General features: G+C 36.9%; 1 protein-coding gene across 1 annotated transcript in view; it reads right to left on the bottom strand.

Moving 5' to 3' along the window:
* Positions 1-16,254, bottom strand: part of ASB4 (ankyrin repeat and SOCS box containing 4) — a gene marked incomplete at both ends in the record, with an annotated part of 57,036 nt that extends 40,782 nt beyond the window's left edge. Inside the window, 2 exons of the mRNA XM_084229312.1 lie at positions 5,785-6,084; positions 16,068-16,254. Of these exons, the coding sequence (XP_084085438.1) occupies positions 5,785-6,084; positions 16,068-16,254 (487 nt within the window). The remainder of the gene's footprint in view (positions 1-5,784; positions 6,085-16,067) is intronic.
* Positions 16,255-23,055: the final 6,801 nt, after the last annotated feature.

Below are 23,055 nucleotides of genomic sequence, written 5' to 3'. Positions count from 1 at the left end.
ACATAGAAAAAAAAAAAATAAGGGAAAATCCTTTAAGAGAAAATTGCATGCAATTTTTTGGCCTCAATTAGCCTTTTCCACAAAGAGCACTTTTCCACAAAAAGCCCATTAAATAGCAAATGAAATTACATTGGTTTTTCAGTTGCCATGGCATTGGTTTTTCCTCTAATGGACTTCTCCGGTCCTGAGTTTAATGTTAGCCTGACTTATTTTCCTTGTCTGTGAGCGGTCTCAATTCCTTCTGTCCAGCTACAAACTGATAATGTGACTTCTCCTCAAAATGCCTACAACATAATCCAAGAGTGAGAAAATTCATCCCTCAGTGATGTCCTCAGTGACATGAGAGGGTAAAACTGACCAACGGCAGCATTTTCTTAGCCATGAACCTAACACCTCCCATCCACACACTCAGGGACTCTGGAGCCCTTCCCAGGTCAGCTAGAGACCATTTCTTGAATGGTTCTGTGTGCCAAGCACTGTCTGAGTCTGAGGATATAACAATGCAAAAGAAAGAATGCAAGATGCTTAGTCTTCTAGAGTTTCCAGACTACAAAACCTACCCACCTCCTACCTCTTCCCTTCTCTCTACTTCTCCATCCATAAAATGGGTGAAATTGTCCCCCCTCATATGATTCCCAATTTTGTTTTTGATGTGTTTGCTAGGTACCGCACTAAAAAAAATCTTTATCCTAGGAGTAAGAATTTAAAATAACACATTTGTGTTTTCGAAGTTGCTAGCTACAGTTAAACTTTAGCTATGATGCCAAGTTTGACCTAAATAATTTATACATTATTTTCCGATCTGCATAATCACACAGAATACACAGTCTCCCATAAACTTCTTTTTGAAAATCCAAAATGATCTAATTATTATTATCTTTGACATTTTTATTGATTATTAGGAAGGTGATCATTATGTCAACTTTATCATTTATATGATTTATGTTTCTGAAATACCTATTCCTGTCCTTGGTCCTTTGTTTTTCTCTCTTTTTTTTTTTTTTTTACTTAATTGTTAATCTCCTTGTTTCAATTTTTTAGACATCTTTATGTATTAAGGATGTAAACTCTGACACAGTCTTAAGTATTTTTATCAATTTTATGATTGCCTTTTAATTTTTTGCTACACAGATGTTGAGTATTTTTTTATTTCTCAACTGTTTTTTTCTTTTTTTAAGACTTATTTATTTATTTATTCATTTATTTGTTTATACATGCTCTGGGTACAGTCAGAAACGCAGGAGGGTGAGAGAATTCACCAGAGCCAGAGCAGAGAGCAGAGCAGGCAGAAGGACCGAAGTACACTGCTGAGGGGAGCAGTGGGCAGCAGGGGAGGTCTGCATGCCATGTGGGACCCTCCTCCCATGGCCGGGGAGCAGCCGGGGATCGAGCTGGTGCTGCAGAGGCTGCGGGCAGCTTTGCATCCCAGCGCTCAACCGCTGCGGCCACCGGGGAGGCCCTTCAACTGTTTTTTTTCTTTATAGCTTTGGCCTTTGTTGCCATGAAGCTTAAGAGTAAGACTATCTTGGGCCTCCCCTGGTGGCACAGTGGTTGAGAGCTGGGCTGCGAAGCTGCCCGCAGCCTCTGCAGCCTCTGCAGCCTCTGCAGCCTCTGCAGCCTCCGCAGCGCCAATTCAATCCCAGGCCACCATTGAGGGTCCCACATAGCACCACAGACCTCTCCTGCCGCCCGCTGCTCCCCTCAGCAGTGAAATTTGGTCCTTCTGCCTGCTCTGCTCCCCGCTCTGGCTCTGGTGAATTCTCTCACCCTCCCGTGCTTCTGACTGTACCCAGTGCTTGTATAAATAAATAAATAAATCTTTAATAAAGTAAAATAAAATCACCTTTTACTTTGACCCATCTGGTGAAAATGACCATGTGTTCCGTGATCTCTAGATTTCATCCTGTTTCAACTGCTCTAAGGTTTGAAACTTTCAGTTAGCCTTATACATTTCACCTGCTTTCTTTCTATAAATCTTTTCCTTCAACATACCCACATTTCCTCTTATTTTAAACAGTAGGTGATAATCTCCTGTGACCTCCCCCTTGTTTCTTTCAGCAATCATGCTCTTCCAATGTTCACATTTGCAGGCAAATTTCTTTGAATATTTGCTTATATGCCATCTATGGTTTCCAATCTGCCATTCACATCGTATGCCATTCTAGTCTGGCTTATATCATGTAGAATTGTTCTACATACATCATGTAGAACTGTTCTTGTCAGTGATAACTGTCACTTAATCTAATGAAGGTCTATTAAACCTCTCCAGTAACTAACAATACTATCCACCAGCTGGTCATTCCCCATTTCTTGAAACTTTTTCTTTTTTAGCCCCTATCCTGTGTCAAAAATGTTCCTGGGTTTCAATCAATTTCTCCAATTCTGCATATCAATCGATTTCATTCTCCTTCATTGGCTCCTCTCCATCTTGCTAACATCCAAACATAAACATTTAACAAAATTTGGTGCTAGGTTCTCTTTTCTCTTTCTCTAGGTGATTACTTTGATTTCCTGTCTGCAAATACAATCTATAGGCATAGGCCTATATATTCCTAAATTTATAGCTTTTGTTCACAGGATTTTTCTGAAAGCCATACTTTTATATTAAGTGCATCATTCACCTAGTCACTTTGATATCTCAAAGAGACTTGAAACTTCTCATATTTAAATCTGATCTAGGGGGGACTCCATGAGATTTTTGAGATAATATAAAGCTACAGCAATCAAGTTAGTGGAACATTAGAAAAAAAAAAAACAGATACATAGACCAATAGGCCCATACATAATTGGCAACAGATTTTTGACAAAGATACAAGGTCATTCAATGGTAGAGAATGGTCTTTTCAACAAATAATGTTGAAACAAATAATGATGAATCCATCAATTTTGCTTCTGAAACAGTGCAAGCCCATTTTCTATTCTGCAAACTTGCTATCCAGGTTTGCTTGTTTTACTTGTTTCAAATAATGTTGAAATAATTGGACAACCATATACAAAAAAGATGAACCTCATCCTATACCTCATGTTATATACAAAAATTAATTCAAGATGAATAAAAGACCTAAAAGTAAAACCTAAAATTATATTAAGTGCATCATTCACTTAGTCACTTTGATATCTCAAAGAGATTTGAAACTTCTCATATTTAAAACTGATCTAGGAGGAACTCTGAGACTGAAAACCTAAAATTATAAAACTTTTAGAAGCAAACATAGGAGAAAATCTTTTACACTTAGGTTTCTTAGCTAGAAGACACAAAAAAAAAATTACAAACCATAAGATGTAAAAACCAATAAATTGACAATAAAAATTAAATACTTTTGCTCTTTTTAAGACACTGTTGAGAAAATGAAAAACTAAAGAATGAATTAAAATACTTGCAATCCACATATGTGCTAAAGAGCTAGTGTCCACAATATATACAGAACTCTCATGAATCAGTCATAAGAAAACAATCCATTTTATAAAATGGAGGAAAAACTATCAACAGACATTTCACCAAAGCAAATATATATCTGGCAAATAGGTACTTCACTTGATCTTAGCCAAAAGGCTGAGTAGCGATGGCAAATAATTACTTGAACACATATTCAATGTTCTTGGTTTTTAGGGAAATTAAAATTAAAATCATAATGAGATACTATTATATACCTATTCGATGGCTAAAATGTTTTTTTTTTTTTTAAATCTGACATTATGAAGTTCTGCTAAGAATGGAGAACAACTGGAACTCTTATACACTGTTGTTGGGAATGCAGAATGGTAAACCATTTCAAAAAATAATTTGGCAGTTTCTAACAATTTACCATGTAACCCATCATTGTACTCCTGTACCCGAGAGAAATGAAAATATATCCATGCAAGAATCTGTATACAAATGTTTATACCAGCTTTTATTTCCCCAAATTACCAAAAAGTGAAAACAATCCAAATAGGCCTCAACTGGGGAGTGAATAAATTGTGCTACAAAGACCTCTACTTAGTAATAAAGATCTAATGACTGGTGAGTACAAGCACATGGATGAATGTCAAATGCATTATGCTAAGTGGCAGAAACCAGATTCAAAAGGCTACATGGTGTACAATTTCGTTTATATGACATCCTGAAAAAAGGCCAAATTACAGGGACAGAAAACAGATCCGCGGTTGGGAAAAGGGGGAAAGATGTGTAGAGTGAGAGGATCAGTTACAAAGGACCTCTGGGAATTTTTTGCATTAATTGAAGTGATGGCTTCACAAAAATAGTGAATTTTACTTGCGTAAGTTACACCTCTACAAACTTGACTTTAAAAAAAACTGATATAATGATTTGCCCCACATACATGCTTTTCCCTCATTTCCCCATTTAAAAAAAATGCATTACTATTCACCCCTTTTCTAAAGTCGGAAACCTGACAAAGAAACTTGAGACTACTTTCTCCTTGACTTCTACCCCTACTGAATCCCATCAATTTTGCTTCTGAAACACAGTGCAAGCCCATTTCTATTCTGCAAACTTGCTATCCAGGTTTGCTTAGTGCATATTTGCTCCTTGTCAACTACACTATCAAACAGCTTCCCTGCTTCTCTTCATGGCCTCCCCAAACCAATTTTTGCATGATTCTAGAATGATGATTTTAAGTGGAAATTAATCCATGTCATTGCCTTGCTTAAAACTTATCAGTGACTCCTTTTCCAAACACAATGCCTTGGGGTTATTTAAAACATCCAGTGTCCTCCTGTGGCACCTCTATCCTCTTCTCCCTCTTGCTCCACCCCACTCTCTTGATTTCTGGCCTCACTGGCCTTCCTTCATTGGTTGAACAGTACATAATTTTTTTGTTTTTTCTCTTCCAGTAACTTTGCTCACAATTCCCTGTACCTACAGTCCTCTTCCTCTTGGCACCATATTTTAATGACGAGCTCCTTTCTTCTTAGAGCTTTAGCTTACATATTGTACCTTTTTTTAAAAAAGATTTCATTTATTTATTTTTACTTAAAAGAACTGGGGTGTAGGCCAGAGATACAGGGGTGAGAGGATTCACCAAAGACAGAGTAGGGAGGAGAACAGGAAGACTGACTGAAATACGCTGCTGAGGGGAGCAGCGGGCAAGTCAGGAGAGGTATGCCATGCCATGTGGGTAGCTCCCTGGCCAAGGATTGAACTCAGGCTTTCTCATTGGTAGCTCTGAGCCTTTATCCCTAGGCTACCAGGGAGGCCCACACATGGTACCTTGAAAGAAGTCTTTATACATTTTATAATAGTTCACTTCTGACATTCTCTTTCATAGTACCTGGTTTTGCTCCAATTTGCAATACCATATGTATGAATTAATTTTATTAATGTTCATCCCCCTACTAGCACATACATAGGCTCATCGGGGACAGAAACCATTTTCTTTTTGCCTCACTTACTTAGAATATTACTAAATAATATTTGCTAAATAATTGTGCATATTAACTAGTCTCCTAAAATGAAAAATATTAACAATGTGATCATCATTTGAATGACCTGGACCATGCACAAGTATATATAATTATATGTATAGTTATAGTTAGGTATGGCTATATGTGGTTATATTTGTATAGTTACATATATATGTATTTATATATGAATATGTATTTTAGGGCCCCTTGAGCCAATAGAATTATATATACATATCTATGTATTTTTAGAAACCCCCCCCCCGGACTTAGATTTAATGCATAAAGATCTTACTAAGACCTGAGTAAATTAAGATCACCAAGTTTCACAACCACGGGTGTACAAGTTGATAACAATGTCAGCCACCCAGAAAGACTTACCTCTCCAAACTAACTGCTTGGCGCAGAGAATGGAGCTTGGAGTTGTACAGAAGTGTAAGGCTGTGTGTCCACTTAAGGAGTAGCTATTGAGCTTTGCGCCGTGGTCACAGAGGATCTTAACGCAATCCAAGTTGGCCATTTCACAAGCCACATGAAGAGGGGTTTTCCCATTGGGTCTACAGTTGATTGTAGCATTATGGTCCAACAGCACCAGCAGACATTCCACATGACCAAATAAGACTGAGAGGTGCAGGCCGGTTGCCCAAGAAGACTTTAATTTATAGCTAGGCAACCAATAACCTGAAAAAAAAAAAAAAAGGATACAAAATTTAACTTTCTCCCTGTTTTACAAGGATTTTTGCTATTTTACTTTGGTCACATTTATAGGGAAGGATTTACAAGCTATAAATTAGTAGCTGAGCCTCCCTGGTGGCACAGGGATTAAAGACAGTGCTATCAAGCAATCTCCCTAGAGCACCATTCAATTTCCATGCCCCCCCACCCTGCCCACACCTGCCAGAGAGCAACCCACATTGCATAGCAGACCTCTCCTGCCTCACCCACTGCTCCCCTCAGCAGTGTATTTTAGTAGATCTGCCTGTTCTGCTCCCCAGTCTCTCTGGTAAATCCTCTCACTGCCCTGCACCTTTGGTTTATACCCCAGTTCTTGAATGCAAAAATAAATAAATCTTTAAAAGAAAAACAACTAGTAGCTGATGTGTCTGCATTGCAAATATTTGGTCTAGTAGCACACATGGATGTACTTAAGTGGACTCTTGAGTTCGACTGTCTACTATCCTCTATTATCTGATTTACTTATTTTGCCTTCTTGACTATAACATTTGCATTTGAGACTATCATTTCTGTGATCACACAGTGATTTACATGAGACTCTTATGGGATTTCTTTTTAGCACCCAATCATTGTTTTGAATGACTCCAAAGCTGTTAGTTACAAGCTTATACATTTCATTCCATCACAGTTCTTTTTCCCTAGATTGTTGCTATTGTTGTCGCTGTAAGGTATGAATGTTTCAATGTTTCTTTAAAATTTGTCATGCCAATATTTTATATACCCGATGTTGTTTCATACAATACTTCATCTTTTGTAGGAATTTAAAGCGACTCACAAATTTTACACATACAAATTTTCTAAATGGTGTGGAATGTAAGGGCAAAGATAAAAAGGTGGGAAAATAAAATAGGTCAAGGGTGAGACAGCTATGCAAAATATAAATCATGTCCTGTATACTTGAACCACACTGAAAATTCGTCTTTGAACTTCCTAGCAGTCAAAATAAACAAGAAAACATGCTATGTTCCACAATTAACTATGCCTACAAGCTATACACAAATTAATTGATCAGGAAAAGCGTAGGTATTCTTAGAATTGAGATCTTAGATAATATTTCCATTAGGTATTATCACTCTCCCACCTCCATCTCTCTACTTTCTCCCTCTGACTTTTATACACTGTGCTAGTCCCTTTTATCCAAGTCTGCAATGGTTGGAGTATATGACAAGCTATAACAAAGATAACGTTATAAACCTTCATTCAGTGTCAATACCTAGAGCCATGGCATTAAGCTCACTATGAAATATTGATAGCACAGTGAAGATGTAGAGATAGCTCAACAGCTTAGAAGAGACTCTAGGGCTGAAACAACAAAATAAATTTTAACATGGATAAATCAAAAGTTTGCTTTTAGCTTATAAAAATTCTTCTCCACAAATACAAGGTAAGCAGAATATGGTTTAATGGTAATTTATTTGAGAAAAGACATAGGGATTTGAGTTGACAGCAATCTCAAAATGAGCCAAGAGTGTATTGGAGCTGCCAAAAAGGTAATAAAATCCTAAGCTACATTAATAAAAGTGTAGTGCCCAGATCAAGAAAAATAAAAGTTGTATTCTTTACTGATTAGATGAGGTCAGAATAAATCTAGAATATTGTGACTACTTTTGGGCACCAAAGATGAACATCAGGAGGGCACTCAGAGGATGAGGGCCTCATTAAAAATGGGTGTGATGATCAAATATAAATATCTCTCATTTAAGTGAAAAACTCCGTGTTTGGCACTCCTCTGCATTTATCCTACAAGTATAATCCTTCATGTATAAAATGCCCTCTAAGGGCCACTGTATTGCACACACACCATTTACACTGAACAATTTGTAAAGAATATGACATTTCCCTTGAGTGATGATCTTGGCAATCCCCCCGTGGACAAGAAGTTGCAATGTTCTCCACCATTGCTCTTAATGGTTGCAATCAGAAACACCTCCATCTTCATCAACAGGAGACTGTTTAAATAAATTATGGTACATCCACACAATAGAGTACTATACAGTCATTATAAAGAAGGACTCACTCCTATACACACTGATATAGACTGATTTTAAGATATATTACTGAGTAATAGAAGCAGGGAAATGAGCAGCTTGCATAATATGCACTCTGATGAAAATATATTCAAAACATCAGATAAGAATCTGGTTACAGTGGTGGCTTCCCCGAAGAACCGGGGGTGTGGGACTGGGCCCAAGTACATAGATTTACTTGTCTTTGAATTTCACCTTTGTAGCTTTTAAATTTAGTAAGTTATACATGTATTATTATTTATAAAAATAAATAAGATTAAAATAAACTATTGCTCCCTTGCTCAGAGTAGAAAAATAATTTAGTTTAAAAAGATCATTTATAACATCATGCACAAGGCTAATTAATTCTTTAGGACTCCAAACTTAAATTTGTTTTTCTGGAGCCCAACCTCCAATCTAGACACACACACCCACACACACACCCACACACACACATTTTTTCTCTCTCTCTCACGCACACACTTGCGTGTGTGCATACACACACACTTTATTTCATCCCATTCAGAACTGTGGGGCTGGGCCTCCCCTGGTGGTGCAGCGGTTGAGCACTGAGCTGCGAAGCTGCCCGCAGCCTCTGCAGCACCGGTTCAATCCCCAGCTGCCAGGAGAGGGTCCCATATAGCACACAGACCTCTCCTGCCGCCCGCTGCTCCCCTCAGCGGAGTATTTCGTCAGTCTGCCTGTTCTGTTCCCCACTCTGGCTCTGGTGAATTCTCTCACCCTCCCACGCTTCTGACTGTACCCAGTGCTTGCATAAATAAATAAATAAAATCTTAAAAAAAAAAAAAAGAAAATGTCAGAACTGTAGGGCTGTTTTGCTTTCTCTTCCTCCCACTCCCCACCCCCCGCAAGCCCCCTTATCCAAATCTGATCTTTAAAAGAAAAACAATCCAAAGTTAATTCCACTAAGGACTAATGGACAGATGATTGTTTAAAGTGTAACCCTTTTAGTATTATCTCAATTCTTGTAGGCATCTAAACTCAACTAAAAGAGTTACAAGTTCTCAGAAACTAATTTGAGATTCCCGTCACCAAGAAGCAAAGGTATTTGGCGATATGGACTTTGTGTTGGCAGAGATAAATAGAATCACAGGCAGTTTCGGCTGGGGAGTTTCAACCTTGTAACTTTAACGTATGTATATGTGTTCAGAATGACATACACAATATATGTGTATACAATCATTTATACATTCCTGTTTGACTATGTACATTGAATCTGCGCTTGTAGCAGAATTTTTAAGCTATATATGGCATGCAATCTGTTTTGGCTAATGAATCAATCAGATTAGCTCCAATACTTAATCAATCATTTTAATTCTCGAATTTTCCCAACAAGCAGTTCACAAAGATAGTCTTTTCTAACTGTCTTGAAGAGAAGCTGGTTCCAGATCTGAAAACAGGAGTGTGTTTTGCCTGTCGATTAGCAGCAGAGATTAGGCAGCTCTATGCAGCAACTGATTGGAAACTCATGCCCACTTCTGCAATGAGAAGAAAAATGATCTCGGAAAGGAAGCAGCAGAGAGCTGATTAAGAAAACATCATTTTGATGTAAAATCAAAGAAACACAGAATGTTAGCGCTGGAGGGAAGATTATCCAGTCCAAGCCTTTCATTTTCCAGATGAGAAAACTGCCACTTTTTCAGCCTGCTAGAGCCATAAGTCGCCTGCGTCAGTACAAGCTAATGGACTCAGGATATCTGCAATGCAGGGCCCCCATCTGTCTTTGTCTCTGTGGAAGCAGAATAGGTTTAGTGCCAAGCCTGCTTCACAAATCACGGGGAAGGAGAGAAGATCCCAAATTCATCTATAATATGTCACATCTTTGATATGGAAATGCAGTTGCTTGTTGGTTTTTTTCCTCCTAAATTCCCAATAGTGCCAGAGAATCTATCCTGCCTGTTTATTACACAAATCAGTCATCCTTAGCCTCTCAGTCAGTTTCATCTGTGTCTCCCATAATCATAATCATTAACCAGTAAATGGGGATCACAAACACCAGGTTCTGGAATTCAGTTGACCCTCTGAATGGATTATGTGTACAGCTCACCTCTTCTAGATGGGAATGTGCATAGGTGACTGGCAATAAGACATTGTAATCTGGTGCCCTTCGGGGGCTAAAGAGGAGGAATGAGAACAGGACAGATTGTCTGCTTTGGATCAGGGTTTGCTGAAGTGCATCTTGAAGCTGTTTTGCAGAACTTTGGTGGTGGTGTGAAGGGAGAGGGTTCTGGATAACTCAGCCCCAAACAGAGCAGGAAAGCCTGCTGTAGACAAAGCAGCAGCCTACCAAACAGAGGGCACCCATATATAATCACCACTTTAAAATGAGGCTGCATCCACAGGTTACTGTGTACCTGTGGAAATGATGGTGTCCTTTCCTAACAACTGCCCTCGCTCCGGACTAAACCTAAAATAAAGCCCGCTTTAAAAACTGCTGATGAGGGCTTCCCCGGTGGCGCAGCGGGTTGAACTGATTCCTGGCCCGCCAGGGAGAAATCCACATGGCGCAGCAGACCTCTCCTGCCTCGCCTGCTGCTCCCCTCAGCAGTGTCTTCCATCTGCTGCCTGTTCTGTTCCCCGTTCTGTCTCTGGTGAATTCTCTCACCCTCCCATGCCTCTGACTGTACCCCAGTTCTTGTATAAATAAGTAAAACTTAAAAAAAAAACCTGCTGATGAGGCTATGCCTATTAACATGCACTGCAACCACATGTCAAGAGATCAAAATTAGTCCTCCAAAATATAGCCACCGACAGTCACAGCATGACAGAAACACAGTTAAGTAAACAGGCAGTTTCATATTTTACTCTCCCTTCTTCCTGCAGCTGACTTGTCCCAGGACTCCAAGACCTAGAAAGTGATTTCTTCTTAGCATTTGCCTTTCAAAGGGCCCCCCTCTGCTCACTTCTGCAGATGGCTAGGCTGCCCTTTGAGTGTGTGCTCACACAGCACAAAGGACCAGGGTGGGGAAAACCTGGAAACAAAGCCTTTGGTGGATGAGTAAAGAAGCCATGCCTCCCCCTCATATAAACCACTCCCACTCTCACCCCAGTTTCAGGGTCTGTGTGCAGAGACAGGTCCTTGCAGAAGAGCTCTGCTTCAGGAAGGGTTTATGTGAGATAAAGTGAAGAGAGGAAAATACACAAGTTTTTTCTTCTATGCAAAAATCCCACAGAGAACTCCTAAATACAGACCAGGTGGATCTACGGGGTCTACAGTTACTTTTTACCTTCCCCAGGTCATGACATGGGACACATCAACTATTTATCGAATTTCTCCTTCATAACATGGTAGATTAGCAGCATAGAGGGGATTACGAGAGACTCGTTAAAGCCTTCACTTTATAAATGAGAATAAATATCCTGCAGTGATGAAGTAACACAAAGGACTTGAGTTTGTATAACTAGCACTGATGGAGGACAATTCAAATTCTGGTTCCCCCAAATCTTTAAATCACCACTGATGATCTACTGTAGACTATGTGCAATTCACCCCAGGTCAATATCACTTGAGGCAAATGGTCTAAAGGGATTTTAGAAGTTTTATCATTACAAAAATATGAAGATTAATCCTCTGTGTGCACATGTGTGTGTGTGTTTAAGTTAAATCTGAAACCAAGGACATATGCCTCAATCGCCCAACAAAAAGCTCCTTCAATCAGGAACTATGGTAAGGAGCAAAACATTTGGGCCATGCTTTGGAAGAGGGGATTGATTCTGCTGTAGTGTTTGGGGGATATGCACATCTCTGGTAAACCTTCAGCTAAGCCTGGGCTCGGCAACAGTTATCAGCTATAATGTTATCTGAGTCCAAAGAACCTCACACATGAGAAGCCTCTGTTATCACAGCCAAAGGTTACACACGCTGCTCGTGGCTGGATTAGCAGACATTTGCTCTGCCTGTGTCCACGTATTTACACAGTCCTGGAGGATTATGGACTGAAGCACAATTCTTGGCTATTTTTTAATAGCTAATGTTTTCAGGATAAAGCTCAGGGATCCCTCAGGAGAGAAAAAAAGTAAGCTTGAAATGTAAAATTTAGCAGAAAAAATGTTTGAACATCCAGGAAGGGGAAAGAGCCCTAGGAGGATCACAGGAAAGCAGGAGAGCAAATTTCTGTCAAAGAGGAAAATTAGGTGATAAAGAGATTATTCATTAAGAGAGTGGAAATAAGAGCTTTCAAGATATTTGGACGGCAGTCGCTACTTAGTAAAGTAGATCGAGTACCTGCCAGAAAGTTTTTCAGTGAAATCATTCATTGGTTATTTTAATTAAAAATATGACTACCAACCAAAGAACCTGCAGCTGTGGGCTATAAACGAAGTACTTAAAGTGCATTACACTGATTAATAAAAGGACTCTGATTAACCTTGCTGACTAGGGAATTTCATACCGAAGAGATAAGTATGATATTCTGCCCATATCATTAATGAGCCAAGGCTCATACATCTCAAAGAGAATCAAAATGTATACTTGGAAAAACCTTTGGAAACAGACTTAAGGATGTGCATATTTCCACTACGGAGATGACCAGTGAGAACCACTATGAATAGCTTTTGAGTTTCCTTAGAGACCCTGCTTTCATTCCAAATACTTCATACTTGGCTCATAATGAACTTTCTATCACTGACATCCTTCACTATTCAACTATTTATTGCATTTGGCGCTTACACTTTTCATCACGTCATTTCCTTTTTAAAGTGGTGATCTTGCAGATGCAGTCTCCCTTGCTGGTTTTGCTTTTAAGACCCGTAACCCTGCCCTTCTCTGGATCATATCTCAAATGCTAATCGGCATGTTTTTTATGTTTGATTTCCAAAGTATGAGACAGAGTTTTTTTTTTTTAATTATTAAAACATAATTTTACGTGAAGCTTTGGTTATGAAATTTCAAATGACTTGAAAAAATAAACTGAGATCACTATTTAACATTAAGAATCATTATTAGGTGCTGGGGGTAAGTAGGATCCATAGTTTGAACATGAGCTCTGGAAGTAGTTTCTAAATCAGTGTTCTCTGTCATACGATTAAGAGAAGCTACGTCAGGTGATGGACCCTTTGCCTCTGGGGGAAGCAAAAATGCATTCTCCGACACTGTGTTCTGCCTTCCTCGCAAAAATTCACATTTTTTTTATTTGTGTTGGAGGTTAACTTTTGATTATTCATGTGCTAATTAGATTGTGGATTTGGGGGAATAATGTTTAGATCCTAAGTTGATCTTCTCATCAAAAGAGTTCTGAGTTGCCTTTCCAAAACTGATAAGCTGACTTTCATACTGACTTTACACATTGATTTAGGGGAAAATTAGTTCACTTTTTGAAATACTAAGTGAAATAACACCACACATCCTAAAAGAAATAAAACTGGCTTGGGATTAATGGTAGCACTATTAAGTCTTCCACAGAACAATCCACTGTTGAATATAGCTATTAATTATGCAAGCAAATATCAAACAAGTGTGATGTTATTGATTTTACATGTTGTCTTGCTTGTTAAGCCAAAATAACAATAATCTGAAGATTTCCACACTTAAAAAAAAAGTCAGTCCATTCTCTTTCTACATCTGGATGCTGGTGATGCTGGTTACATAGGTTTGCTTATTTTTTGGCAATGAAGCAAAGTTCACACTTATGATTTATATACTTTTCTGTACAGAAATTTTCAAAAGTGCCTTAAAAAATCTAAAAAGCAGTGTGTAACAGTTCAATAGCATTCAATATCTAAGCAGTCTGCTATGATCGAAATAGTCTTAGAAAGTTTAATTCAGCCACGTATCTTTCAAGGCCACACAGAAATGGGTCTCATTCCTTAGAATTGTTCAGAAAGGAGCTAACACTACCTAACTGCACTAACTAACCCATGCACAGCCTGCTTAGGTTTGCAGTATTTCTTGGGAATTCCTCTGTGTTTTAGGAAATTGATAAAACCTCTTAGATCTACTTCACTTGGCTAGCAAGTAGGATTCTATTTATACTTCCATTCCCACTGAAATATCAAAAGGTTGGATAATTAGCATGGGAGATACCAAAAAAAATTGAAGAAACTTTGAAAACAGATGACACTTTAATCTGGGTTAAGATTTAAAAGATATATTCAAACTAAATGAGGAGTAAACGTAGTTTTTTCTATACACACTCATGTATGTGCACATACATGCTCACACATGCACGTGCACATACCCTCACACAGAATTTCTGTATGAACCCTAAAGATATGACCCTGTGGGCTATTATTTCTGTGAGTACATCCACCTGGCATGCATAAGAATGGAACTGTTCTCCCCAAAGGGTGCAATTTGCTGTCTTCCTAATTGAAAGCCACATCCTAAGTCCTAACACCATGAAAACAGCCATTAGCGTGAATGAAAATTCAGCTCTGTGAGGACCATACCCATCAGCTCAGATTGACAAGAGAGAATTTAAAATGCATTTTCTTCTCATTCAGGGGTGCTGACACTATTGAAAGCAAGAGAAACAACACCCTTCTTCCTAGGAGCCTACCCCTGAGATTTCCTTTCTTATAACCTCAGAAACTCTCTGTGATCTCTATAATTCACTATGCTCAAAAGTCTTCACAACTCAGGGCAAATAAATTACCTGCTAACTTAGATCTAAGTTATTTTACATTAGGTGCAGATATAACTTTGAAAAAGAAAAAAAAAAAACCTTTAAAACGTACTTAGCATTTAAATCAGTCTTTCACTGAACAAATTCTTAAGCTGAAAGTAATCTAATTATAGAGTGTACACTTTCTTTTTAACAGAGCCCATCAACCACTTTTTAAAAAACAGACCTCTTCTTTATCTTGCAGTCAAAATAGCAATGCCAATTTATTACAAAGCCCTTAAGTAAAAAATCACAAACACAGAAGCTGGCCTCAGTATTCAGTCCTTCCTTCAGCACTGACAACCAGAGGATAGTAAATTCGTGTAGAAATGTACACCATTAACACTAGTATCTGCAAATTGACGGTGTCGATGATTTATATATGAATGGAAAGTATTTTAAACATGAAAAAGGATTACTATTTCTCTCATAATGCTACACACAAGACCTTATCATCTATTATGTTTAAACAGAAGATATTGAACATGGTGTTTGTTTGCAGTTCGCTCACCAGATGGCCTCGCTACTCAAGTTCCCCCATTAACTAGCTGATTTTGGAAATCAGAATTAGCGCGCTTCCAATTTATTTCTGATTTATTAAGCATAGGTTCCAGAAAACCCTTTGATAAAAAAATTCCGCCATAGTTTTTATTACCCCTAGCTCTTTATAAGGCAAATATTCGGTGTTAAGCATATCTACAATTTGGATCTATTAATGTAGTTAAGGAAGAAAGTTAACTTTTTGGTTTCTCTGGGTTCAGCTTTTGAACTGACCTGGGCAGAAAACTCATTAAAATGATGAGGACCATAAGGTGCATCAGCACAACTTTGTCCATCCATCAACCCTCCAAAAGAGGCAAAATCCTTCACCCAGGTGAACATTAAGTTGATGTCTTTAAGTGGCTAAGTTATTAACAGAGAATTAGCAACCTGTCCCCAAGTCAGCCACACTGTCAGCATTAGAACAGATCTCAATAGTTTGTTTAATTTTAATCTAGAGATATTTTTCTTTATTCTATGTTGTTATAAGCAGAAGAAAAGTACTTAAATATGATTGTCTGAGAATTCAAATTCCAGGCACAGGGTAGAAAAAGAAAAGGACAGAAAAGAAATACACACACACACACACACACACACACATATAAAAGTTCATAATATGGTCTAGTTTAAAAGAAAGAAAATAAAATAAAAATAACTTTCAAATACATACTTAAAGAAACAGTAAGAACTACTATTTAGAATGTACATTTTTTAAAAACCCATTTTCTATCAATTTTACAATTACATCTATATTTTTTACCTTGTTTATAAGATGCCAAAACCATATTCTCATCTTCAACTTCAAAAACTGTGTCCACATCTATTTGCCTTTGGATTAAAATGGCCTTCAATTTTCCAAAGTCATTTGACTTTAGAGCTTCAAGGAAATTTTTCTTAACTAACTTGGCAGCTGCAGATTTGGTGATAGGGGCTGCGGTGCTTTCCATCCTTGCTCTCCCTCTGGAAGCTTTGTTGTGACTTATCAGGAGAGCGGCACCAAGCAAACAGGCACATGCTGGAGAGCCCACAAACTGTCGGCTAATTTTATCCCAAAGTTATGCTGATCCGTTCTATTTATATAGGGATCATTTCAAACTTCAAAATATCCTTCTTGGCTGTCACTGCATTTTCAGGTCATTTTAAACTGCTTCTATACTAACTGATTCATTGAATAATATATCGTGTCAATATGAAGGAAAATACCATTGCAATATATTTCAGAGAATGAAATGTCACTGTTATTATTTCTTATGTGATCAAAGTAATAATGTAAGATTTAAAAGCTCTTAATGCTTTCTTTTTCCCTCAGTAAAAACATCTGGTGTCCAACTGGCGATTCAGAGTCTTGCTCTGATTAACAAATAGCAAAAATGAAAATTTACTACAGTTGCTAATCCATACGCTCTGAAAACCTATAATTTTGTAACATGAGCCTGCAAAATTAAGCATGATCACACGTATTTGAAAACAAACTTTAAGTGGCCTAGATGTGAAAAATGTCAATGTCATGAAAGAAAAGGGTGTGGGGTGTTGGTGACAGAGGACTCTTTTAGGTAAAAAGAGACAAAAAAGCTAAATGCAGTTAATGGATGGTCTTTATTTAACCCTATTTTAAATGATCGTTTAGAAAAGACTATATGGGGGCAAACTTGGAAATATGAATTTGAATTAGAGATTATTTGATAATATGGAATCAGCATTCATTTTTTAAGGAGTAATAAAGGTATTGTGGTTACACAAAAGAATATTCGTATTCATAAGTGATACATATTAGGGGTACATTGTCAGGACACCTATAACTTCTTTTCAAATAATTCAGGGATAAAAATATAAACATGTACATGTGTACAGTATGTGTCTAGATGCATATGTGTGTGTAAAAAGAAATTGAGAAAGCAAAGGTGGAAAAAAATTGAAACTTGTTAAAGTTAATGAAGAATATATGGGTGTTCATTGTGTTATTCTTACGGTTATTCTGTAAGTTTGAAACTTCTCAAAGTAAAAAATTAGAGAGAAATAAATACTCAATTTTAAAATGTATAATCATTAACAATTAGAAAAGCAGTAGTAGCAAGTGTTAATTCAGAATACAAAGAAATGGGGCCTCCCTGGGGGCGCAAGGGGTTAAGCACAGCACTATTAAGCAATCTGCAGCCTCTGCGGCATGAGTTCCATCCCTGACCAGCCAGGGAGCAACCCTCATGGCACAGCAGACTTCTCCTGATGAATCCTCTCACCCCTCTGCACCTCTGGCCTGTACCCCCCAGCTCTTGTATGCATAAATAAATAAATCTTTAAAAAAATACAAAGAAATGGAAGTTCTAATTGGTGCAAATTTTCTATAATTAGCAACCTGTATTTTTAAAAACTTTAGATGATGACAATATTTGATTTTCAGAATTTATCTAAGGATGTAAACAAAGAAACAAACCATAACATGATTTTAAAACATATTTCACTGATGTGTAACATAAATACAAGAAAATAACAAGCCATAAATATAAATTTGCCAAATTTTCACAAAGTGAATGCAGCTGTACAACCAACACCCAGGTCGAGGTAAAGAAAACTTGAGCACACTGGAACCTCCTTGATGTTCCCTTCCAATCAATACACTCACTTGCCCCCATCACAACCATTATATTGGTATCTAATACTCTAGATTGATTTTGGTGTTTTTTATTTTAATTTTGTATTACTTAATGTTTAAAGTTTATTTTAATATTCTTAACTTTTAAATCTTCAAGAAGATAAAATATCAAGCTTAACATGTATTAAATATTTGTCCTGGAAAAGATGGGAAAATAAATAAAAGAGTACATTTGGATGATTACACTGTTAATAATAGTAAAAAAAAATTGGAAGCAACCTAAATGACCAAAGGTAGAAAATTTAAGAAACAAATTACAACATATCCATATAATAGAACACTCTTCAGTCATTATAACTAGATAGATCAACGTATTTTTTTAAACTCTGTAAGATAAGCAGTTTTTAAGATCATATGTGTTGTATGAATATCTTTTTAAGGTATCTGTACTTACTTGTGTTTATTAATATAAAATTCACATATAATTATAATCATTATAATATATAACATATATTAAATTATATACTTTATAAATGTATAAAGAGATGTATGATTTCCATACTTAGGAAGAAACTCTGCAAGCATCTATCCTCAAATATCTTCTAGTAGTGAGATTACAGCTGTTTTTTTCTTTATCTTTCTTATTTTCTGAATTCATTTATTACAAGCGTATTACATTTGTGATAAAAATGTATTTCTGTACTGAACATTTTAAAAAGATAACTTGCTAACTCGGAGTAACTACCTATAGATTCCATGAAGTAAGGAAATAAATCATTCTCATATTTTCAGCGTCTAGCATGAATGTATGAATGAATAAGAATTATTCACTGATTATTTATAATGTCCTTAACATTGTGCATGGGGGTTCATGAAACACTGTTCCTTTTATATCCACATATGTCACTCAAATATGGCATTAATTTATATCTTCTGTCCCTTTTTGACAAAACTAAAATTTAAAAAAGCATTCTTACTAGGGGAAACAGAAAGGTCCGGGGGTTTTCATCAGAGGATAATTAGTGCTATAAAAGGTCATCAAAATTGACTCCACTAAAAGTGAAGACCAAATTTCACAAAATGGGAGGAAATTTCTTTTTGACTTATCTTGAAAATTAAAACCAAGGAATTATGGGAAACATTTTTTCATCATTTAGGTTGACAGCAATTGTGTATAGTTCATAGAAGTAAAAAAATATTTACTGTTTTCTGAGGAAGATCATTTTGTGATCCAATTTTACAGTGACATGACGCAATAGCCTTTACTTATCAAATGACTTTTGTCAAATTAATATAAAAGGATCATGTTTACAAAAATATTCAAGAACTTCATTAGTTTTGCTAAGGCCCTCTCTTCATTCTTGGATATTCCAGTGATATTCTCACTCAATGACTGGAATTCCCATTGAAACACTTACCAAATCCTCATGTTTTTTCAGGCTTTTCTTATTCAATTATTAACAGAAATAACTCTGCCAAAACCTCATTAGTAAATAGTTTTGTATGTGACTTGGGCAGTTTTCCAACATTTTCATCAACCTCATGAAATCTTACCTCATTTGCAGAATTTGCAATTTCATATTGCAACAGACATCAGAGAATCAGAGTGAGATACAGACTCCATAGTCAAAGGTGTATTGACATATTTGAGTTTTCCACCTTGTGACCTTAGAGACCAAGATAATGAATAATCAGTTAATAGGCCCCATAATTCTTAATGGCAAAAGAGTTTTAAATCTAACCCTCAATTCTAAGTTCTACATTTTCTGCTTTCAGGAAAATACAAATGAATTAAGGACAAGGGTGGAAAATACTGATGAATATTGAGAAGAAAATATAATCTTGGTTCACAAAGCAATTCACTCCATTATTAGAAAATCAGTCAAAAGTTACTTTGTTCCATTGAGTTAAGACTTTTCTATCCATAATTTCTTCCCAATGGGTTTAATCATGAACATGCAATCATACATTTATTCTAGACTCATCCTTGATGAAGGTCTTTTTAACATTTGAAAAGAACATCCTAGCTCTCACCAATCATTTGTTCCTCAATTATTGTCAACTATTCCTTATTTTAGATGATTTATAGAATCCCTTTGCCCTGCTTGTTTTCTTCTGGATCATCTCTAATTTATTGATGAATGCCTCTCTTCAATTTTTGTGCCTAAAATGGAACATAATATTCCCAGGGGGAGGTAACAAGTACTGATTAGGATGGATGACTCTAGGGATACCCTACCCTTGTTGAAATTGTATTGGAAATGTCAGGAGGCTCTTTGCAAGTCTGATCCATGTTATTATTATTGCTGCTATTCCTTCAACAACAAATACCTGTCTAGGACCTTCCATGTGTCAGACATTTATTTTGAGTACTGGAGAGAGAAATCAGTGAACAGATAATAGAGTTCAGCTAATGGATTTAAGTGTTGATGGAAGTCCCTGTATCTTTCCCATCTTCTGTGTACTAGAACTTGTTACAAAGTTTCAAATTCACAGAATTCCATACAGAAATATCTCTTGCTTATATTAATAGATGTGATCTCCCTTATGGGTTTTTCCACTTAGTTAATGGCAAAGGGAAGGGCAACTTAATTTACTCCAATCTGGTATGTTTAGTCTGACCTATTTTTGGAGGGTGGAAGAAACTTTATTATCTGAATCCTTTGGGCATGGTTCCTTGAAACACGAAAGGAGACACGATTTAGAACAATCTCCATTTTTTAATGCCTAATTTTCACAACTATTGTCTTTATAAAAGTTAGCATTGAGATTTAAACACAATCACAGGTCAATTACTCCTAGGATGCTCTCACACTTTTTCCCTCAAGACTCAACCCTGAAGGCTGAAGGCTACAAAAGAACACAACTTAAGAATGAAGTAAAAAAGCATTGCTTTAATGTTTGCAAATAAAAATTTAACCTAAAGAGAGGACTTTTTCTTCTCCTGAAGAAGCTATTTCAGTCCTATTCCATAGCAGTAAAAAGAAATAAATCTAAACTTTGTGAATTAATTTGAGAAAACAGCACATTTCCATGAAGAAATGTTTAAAAATGAAAAAGCTATTTGCATTATTTTGTTAAAAATCAACTCAACCAACTTATCTGAGCAGCAGAGGATAAAACTAAGAGATTATTATTTGCACTTACAAAACAAATAGCAGTTTAATTAAATTGCCTATCAAAGTCATTCTAACATATAGGAAGTTGTGTGACCAATGTTAATAAAACAGATTTGAGACCTGTCTGTATTATCCAGAATACTGCTTCAAGTCACCATCTCTCAAAGCCTCAAGAGGCCAAATTACACAGTGGCCATGTTTCACACTGTCTATTCAGGCCTGTCAGAAAGTCCTGTCTTCTCAGTGCTTAAAAATGAAACTTTCCATCCCCTAAGATGAGTTTTTTATTAGTGTTTCATGACATGCCCAAGACAGTGTCCTCTGCTGTTGGAACAAAATGAAGAGCTTCCTGACAAGGTGATGATATTGTGGCAAGTGGCCTATAAGACCCTCTTGCACTCTCTGGGGGCCTCAAGGGGAAGCGGCAGGCACAGAGCCCTGGCTGCTTGTTTTCTTGATGTCTGTGCACAACACAATGTGCTAGATACTTGGAGAATCTCCTCTGGAGTTCAAGAGCTCTTTGGTCCATTATGGCATTTAAACATGAATCTAATGCTACTAAGCCACAGTCAACTATCAAGTGCACCCATAGAGAAGAAATCAGAAGTCAAGGTTTCTAATATATAACTTTCACTTTCCCAGGTATATGAATTAGAATTTCTTTGCCATCAGCTCTTTGTCAAACAGAAAAAGTTATGCTGTGTCTGGCATCCCTTTCCTCTTAGCTGATATATTTAAATCTTTCATGTAGCATCTTGTTGATTACATGTCATCTTGATTTGTTTGCTGTTGTTTGATATATATTAAATGCTAATGCTTTGTATGAGGATGCTTTTGGTTGTAACTACTGTTTTACACAACCACCAACCATTGGAATTTACTCAAATGGAAAAGAATATTGGGCCTCCCTGGTGGCACAAGGGGTTAAGCCCCGTACTATGAAGCAATTGCAGCCTCTGCAGCATTAGTTCCATCCCCGGCTGGCCAGGTAGCAACCCACATGGCGCAGCAGACCTCTCCTGATTCACATGCTGCTCGCCTCAGCAGTGTATTTCAATCAGTCTGCCTGTTCTGTTCCCCACTCTGTCTCTGATGAATCCTCTCACCCCCACATCTTTGGCCTGTACCCCAGCTCTTGTATGCATAAAAATAAATCTTTTAAAAAATGGAAAAGAATATTTAAGGTTCGCATAATGGTCAGTTCTAGTTGTGGTATGGGTTTCAGGAGAGTTATGATTCAGAGGTTTACAATGTCAACAAGGATCTTTCATGTTGGCAGTATTGGTATTAATATAATGTTATCATTATTTTCACTTTACAGACAAGGGAAACTAACAAACAAAGACTACATGAATTATACAAGGTCAAACAGCAAATAAATAACAGATCCAAGAGTCAAGTCTAGATTTTGATACTCCAAACCAAAGTGTTGTTGATCAATTGGTTTTTCAGACCATTGTGTTGGTACATTACAGACATTGTATTATGATTCATTTAGATTTTTCAAAGCAGAGTTAAATCTTACCAGTGGGACTGACAGATAACTATTTATTTTATTTCTTCCATTCTTCAACTCAAGCCAAATTCTTTCAAAGCTAAGACTAGAGTAGCATCTTATATATGCTGTGTGTTTGGCCTGAAACAAAGTATGATTGATGAAAGATTTTTATGTTCCATAGATAAGCAATAAAGTGCACATTTTATTTGTGGATAATTTATATAGAAGAGGACCAAACAAAAAATTTCCAAAATACATTAAGGTTGCAATTCTCTACTCCTCAGTCACTATATTGCCCTTAATGCTGGGTCCCAGCAATAGGATTATAATAGAGTTGTACAAACTAGTACAATTAGAATTATACTTTTATAACAATACAGATCAATTCTGTATGTTAAGCATACTCTTTAGTAAAAATAATTTTCAGGGCTGCAAGAATCAAAGAAGCAATGTATATAAATGTGCTTTATACATTGTAAAGCACTGCGGTAGCATTACAGGATTACTATTGCTGTTCATGTCAGAGGACTAACAGAACATC

Source organism: Talpa europaea (genome assembly GCF_964194135.1).
Source record: "Talpa europaea genome assembly, chromosome: 3".
Classification (NCBI taxonomy): domain Eukaryota; kingdom Metazoa; phylum Chordata; class Mammalia; order Eulipotyphla; family Talpidae; genus Talpa; species Talpa europaea.
This window is presented reverse-complemented; position numbering and strand designations above follow the sequence as displayed.